This window comes from Gavialis gangeticus, unplaced genomic scaffold, assembly GCF_001723915.1.
Source record: "Gavialis gangeticus isolate Ggan-Ray unplaced genomic scaffold, GavGan_comp1, whole genome shotgun sequence".
Lineage (NCBI taxonomy): Eukaryota > Metazoa > Chordata > Crocodylia > Gavialidae > Gavialis > Gavialis gangeticus.
In genome coordinates, this window is record NW_017728995.1 from 1,913,968 (window position 1) to 1,920,187 (window position 6,220).

At 42.9% G+C, this 6,220-nt stretch overlaps 1 protein-coding gene across 4 annotated transcripts in view; it reads left to right on the plus strand.

Moving 5' to 3' along the window:
• MED12L (mediator complex subunit 12 like) overlaps positions 1–6,220 on the plus strand; it is a 412,540-nt gene that overhangs the window by 402,424 nt on the left and 3,896 nt on the right. For all 4 annotated transcript variants that reach the window (XR_002095000.1, XM_019503138.1, XM_019503139.1 and 1 more), the window contains exon 43: positions 5,816–5,897. Coding sequence is in view for 3 of the 4 variants with exons in the window: in XM_019503138.1 (XP_019358683.1) it covers positions 5,816–5,897 (82 nt within the window). In the remaining variant the exon portion in view is untranslated. The remainder of the gene's footprint in view (positions 1–5,815; positions 5,898–6,220) is intronic.

The following is a 6,220-nucleotide window of genomic DNA, read 5'->3' on the forward strand; positions in this document are numbered from 1 at the left end:
GTGGGGAAACTACTGCAGGCCTGGCTGCTAGGCCCAGCTGCGGCCACAAAGCCTGCCAGCTGTTAAGGAGATGGGTGCCAGGGGGTTCTGGGGCCTGGAAGAATTGTTTCAAAGCCATATCACCTAAGATTTAGGCTCCAGCCACTCACAGATTCATAGATTGTAAGGCTGGAAGGGACCTTGGAAGATCATCGGGTCCATCCCCCTGTACCAAGCAGGAAAGATAACTGGGGGTCAGATGACCCCAGCAAGGTGACTGTCCAGTCTCCTCTTGAAGATTTCTAGGGTAGGTGATCGCACTACCTCTGGAGGGAGCTGATTCCACAGTCTGCACACCCCAGTTGTGAAGTAGTTTTTCTTAAAGTTGAGCATGAAACAATCTTCCAGGAGTTTGGACCATTAGTCCGAGTTTTTTCCAAGGGTGCCCTGTTAAACAGTTGTTCTCCAAGCCCTAGATGTACACTTCTGATGTAGTGGTAAGCTGCTACCAAGTCCCCTGTGAGCCTTCTCTTTTTCAGGCTGAAGAGTCCCAGGTCCCTCATATGGCTTGCCATGCAAGTCTCTGATCATATGTGTAGTCCTTCTCTGGACTCTCTCAAGCTTTACTACATCCTTGTTAAAGTGTGGAGCCCGGAACTGGATGCGGTACTCCAGCTGCAGTCTTACCAGTGCCAAGCAGAGCAGGAGAATCACTCTTTGCAATGGTTTTGTTGGAGATGCATCAATTGATGCATGCCAGGGTATTGTTGGCCCTACTGGCTACAGCGTCACACTGCTGGTTTATGTTCATACTGTGGTCAGTTATTACCCCCAGGTCTGTGGTGGCAAGTGGTGGGGGATCTTTAGTCCTGCTGCCTGATGAGAGGCATGTCATGAGTTTTACCTCTCAGCAGCTAGGGGTGCAGAGCCCCAGAACCCCCCTGCACCTATCTCCTTGACAGCTGGCAGGCTTTGTGGCCACAGCAGGACCTAGCAGCCAGGCCTGCAGTAGTTTCTCCACCCTCCTGCATGCCCCAAGATGGACACAGTCCCACAAGCACCCATGACATGAGTTTTGCCTGTCAGCAGCTAGGGGTGCAGGGCCCCAGACTCCTCCTGCACCAATCTCCTTGACAGCTGGCAGGCTTTGTGGCCTTGGCAAGGGCTAGCAGGCCTGCGCTTGTCACCCTGCTGTGCCTTTACACACACAGTGTCACCCATGTCACGAGCTTTGCTTGTCTGCAGCTTGAGGTACAGTTTCCCCCAAACCCCTGCACCTATCTCCTTGAATCTTAGCAGGCTTTGTGGCCTCAGCAGGGGATAGCATGCCTGCACTTTTGACCCCACTGTGGCTTAACGCATACATGTGACATGAGTTTTGCTTTCAAGACTTTGGGATGCAGTTTCCCCGAACCCCCTTCACCTATCTCCTTGAAACATGGCAGGCTTCATGCCCTCAGAAGGGGCTACTATTCCTGCAAGTTTCATCCAAATCAGGCCAGAAGTGACAAAGTTATAGGCTGTTTTGACCTTCCCAATTATATCCAATGGGCGAAGCGTCAAAACAGTTTCGTCTTTTCGACCCTGTTTCGATGGAATGGAACAGCTGTTTCAAATTGAAACAAAATTTAAAGCTGAATGCTGTTCCATTGAAATGTCAAAATGAAATGCTGCCATTTCGCACAGCCCTAGTATCTATATCTATACCTGTATCTGTCTGCATATAGTATGAGTCTATAAGGATATTGAACTAGACAAGCACGCATAGTTTTAGCAAATATAATCAAAAAAGAGGAAGTAATGAGCTCGGATAAGGAAACGAGTGATGAAAAATGCTGACAGTAAGTCTTGTAAGAAGAGTTGCTACATTTTTGTAATGTTAACAATATCCTTTCCTCTTCTGCCGTGAATTATGCCAAGTGGGAGTAGTTTTTCCTCCTCTTGGTGGCACCTCTAAGAGATAAAGGTGTTATCCTGCTTTGCCTTCTACCTGACTTCAGACTAACATGGCTAACTGCTTCTCTTGGGGCATGGTTGTCATGTTCAAGATTCTGGGCAGAACTTTGGTGGTAGGTCACAAGTATTTTGGTGGGCTTGGAAGAGAAACCAAAGATTGCCAGAATGGCACCTCTTGGAACTGTGAGCTATGGTCTATTAGATGGTTGGGAGGTAAGAGCAGAAAACAGTGACTCCAAAAAGGGTCTCCAGAGTGGCTGAAAAATGCTTTTGAGAAGGAAGAGAAAAATGTCTTTTTGTCTCCTTTTAGCCCAAGAGGTTCCTGAATTAAATTTAGATCAGAAAGCAAACAAAACAAAACAAAACAAAACAAAACAAAACAAAAATCTTTGAAGCTTTTACAGAAAGGTCACAGTAATTTTTAGAAACTCAAGTCATTATAAAGGATTTCTTGTGCTTTAATTTGATCTAAGCATAGCATTATCTGTTTGCCTCTGTGTCTGGTGGTAGGAAGGTGAAACTTTTAACAGTTTCTTTTGTTTTTTATTTGCCTGTAAAAATTACAGGGGAAGGGTGAGGATCTCAGTCCTGATAGAATACTTCTTTTGCCTAGTATTTACACCAAAAGTATTTTTACTGTGTCAAGATTGAACTATCACCTGATCTGTGGTATGTTCAGACTGTATTGTCTGCCTCTTGTTTATGCTGTTTGCCACCTGGACAAAATCTTTGACAGGAAAATGTCTTAGAACCTGAGAAGTTTTTGAAGGCCCTTTGCTTTGGACTTCTAAAATTAGACTAACCAATGTTATAAAATAAAACGGGTGAAAGGATATATGTTGTTACTTTGAATTTGATATATTAAAAGAACAAATGCATTGTTTCAGCATTAGGCAGACAAGGTTCTTTGGATGAATCTGATATCTTTTATTGGACCAACTAAATAGTTGGAGAACAATTTTTAAGCAAGCTTTCGGGTTCAAAAACCCTTGATCAGACTAAGGAAGTTACAGCAGTTGGTGTGTGCTCTTCCTGGATGGAATGAAAAGTAAAGAAGCCAGAGGTTGGGCTGGTATGCATACAAGACAGGTAGTCAGTGAAAATGTAAATTGAGGAGTCAATGGGTGAGAGACAGGCTGGGTGGGCATTAGGAATTCTTCCAGAAGAACTGTGTAATGTACTTTGTTATGTATTTAACATTAACAATGATGGCTAATATGATAAATTAGTGGAAAAATAATTTGATTGTATAGTGCAGTTCTGAAAATAATAATGAGGAGTCAAGTAAACACTAAGGAGGCTTCTAGGTGCAGGAAAAAGACAGCATGATGGAAGCTTATGCTGTACTGTGTCTTACTAGAGAACTTACGTCTTGAAATACACATGCATTTTAAGAGCTGTTTTAGCTCTTGTTATTGTCTCCTTAGAACTTACAGGGCTCAATTCAGAAAGATGCTGTACATTCAGACCTGAACTCTACACTGTATTTCACCATATCCTGACTGTGCACATTTCAAGCATGGGCCCAAAGTGCTCAGTGGCTTGTAAGGCTGAGCTGTGAAAGGGGGGCAGCCAAATTCTGGCAACAGTTATACTGATGTATGTCAGTGGAATTTCCCAGGTAGCCAAAGCACACTGTATTGTATTGCTTCCTCCTTCCTCTTCCCTGCCCCCCACCATCCTGCAGTGATGACAGCCACATTTAAATCTGATTTAAAAATTCCAGTTGACTTTTGTTCTGCTAGTTTTCTTGTTTTGCTTCCCCTGATGGCTGAGGAGATGCATTTTGCAATGAAACTTTGAGATAATTCCATAATGACATAATTGAGAGAGAGAACTCTTTTCAGTGAATAGACAAGTTTTTTTTTTCCCCCCCCAAGCTGAGGGCCTGGTAATACAATTATATTCAAGATCTCCTTGTGTGATCTCTTTGGACCAGATCTTTGGGAAATTGAAAGGAAAGGATCACTTTTAAAAAGAGGTTAGCATGAGGCAGAAACCAGTGTAACTAACTTCCTAATGCCAAAAATGAATGTTTAAAATCGAAGGCAGGTGCTGACAAAGTTCACATACACAGTTTATTTTTACTCAGCATCTTCCATTGTATTATTTACCATGTCAAGTTGCTTTTAGTTGTGTAAAAGAATAACTTTGATTTGGGGTACCTGCTTTACTTGTCACTTTGGTTGCTTGATTCAAACATGTATTTATGACTTATTGATTAGTGACTTGCAGCAAAGGGCTATTAATGGAGAACAGCTTCCTTTAGAAATGCAGCCAGAGGCATGCAAAATAGTGATGTGGATCCTGTACTTTTTTTTTCAGTTGAAAACCAAACTGCCTAGTTAGAACTGCTAGGGAAACAATGCTTGCTGTTGGAAAAGCAAATGTAAGGCCAAATTCTGTTGCAACACCAATATAATGTAGAGCTACTTCTCTTAAGTTGGAAGGAAAACCTTGATGGGATGCCAAAGCAGGATTTAGTGGTCTAATATTGGATTTGTTGTGCGTTTTCCCCTTTTTATTCTGGCATCCCACTAGTTTTACACTGGTCAGATTCCATATACTTGACAGGGTTTGCACTTCATTCTCAATGACATTAGTGAGATGGGACTGGAGTGAGATGGAGACCAACTTTTTAAAATGGTTCTGCCTGGTGTTGAACATCCTCAATTTCCATAAAAGCCAAAGACAACTAGGGGCATAATATATAGCCTTTTAAAATATGTGCAGCAGCTCAGTGGCTAAGAATTGGGTATTTTGTGTATTATGCTTCCTTTTATTTAAAGTGGGGATGTACAGGAAAGAATGCTATTCTCCCTCTCCACCCCTGTTAGCTGATAATTTGTTTAATCAATACTTCTGATGAAAACACAGTTGTTATTGACAATTGATAACAAACCTGTTGGCTTTTGAACATAGCAACTTTGAACAAGGCAGATGGTAAAAAACACTTTCAAGTATGTTTCAGGATGAATGCCAGCCCCAGCAAAGGTGGAAAAGATAGATGGTCTGTTTATGGCAGAATGAATTTACCTCTTGTGTCTGGCTGGACACGTGATATCTTACACTAGTGTGAAATTTAGAAGGTTCCAGTGAGAGAGAAAAACATGACATGAACTTTAACCTTCTTTCTTCTAGACATTTCTGACATTCATGACCAAAACTTGTCATGTTTTGGCTCAGGGATCTCCAAAAATCTTTCTCTCCATTTATTTGTTTTCACCTGTTTCATATGCAGTTTTTAGGGGTTCAGAAGGTTTCATTATCATTACAATTAATGCATACAAACACTAAAAAGAAGTTTCTGTTTCTCCTTAGACTGGGATAAGGCAACTTCATTTTCACCTCTGAAATGTGCAAGAAAAATACATAAACAAATGATCCAAAATTATTACTCTCTCTAGGCAATTAGAGCCTCTATGACTGCAAGTTCCTATAGGGCATTTTTATATATGTATATGTTGCAGTGCCAGGCGCTTTGGAAGGTGCCCGGCACTACAACGCATGCAGTTGTATAAGCAGTGAAATGTGAGTCACCACTGAGAAAATGGCAGTGGTGCGCTTTTGAATTAAAACACCTTGGAGGCTCCCGAGGTAACTTGTCCGGTGGGGCAGGAGGTGGCGCTGGCTCCCTGCCACTGCGCACACTCCCAGGGGAATGGGGGGGACCCATGCCCCCCATCTGTATGCAGGGACAGGGATGGGCATGGGCTCCTCACTGCAGACTCGGGCTCCCCAACTTGCTGCCCTCCACCAGGGCTTCCGCAGCCCAGTAGGAGTGACCCAGTGCTTTCTGGCTGTCTTAGCATCCTTTAATAAGACTTTGATGCCTCAAGGGCTGTATGTGCATCTCATTATTTTGGTGTTACTGTTGCAGTTTCCAAGGCAAGGCTTGCAGCAGACTCAGCAGCAACAGCAGACAGCTGCTTTAGTCAGACAACTCCAGAAACAGCTCTCTAGTAAGTATGCCTCTGCATATGTGAGGGGCTTCTCTTTTTTTACAGTTTCTTTTGCATATTTAAAAACGTGAAGAGTGAAATCTGAAGTAATACATCCTACTGAAGTTGACTTTACTTGTGACCTGAATTGACACAGTAACTGTGACAGTAAGTTACCCTCCCCACACTGAATGTATTCAGTCTCCGCACAAGTGCCCAGGTCAAAACTGAATCACACTAGGACCAGAGCCTCATTGTTTCCCATCTTCAGTTTACTCCGTTATCCCCATGCTTGATTTGGCAGGAGCATGTCAGGGATACAACTGTTTGATCCCCCCCCCTTC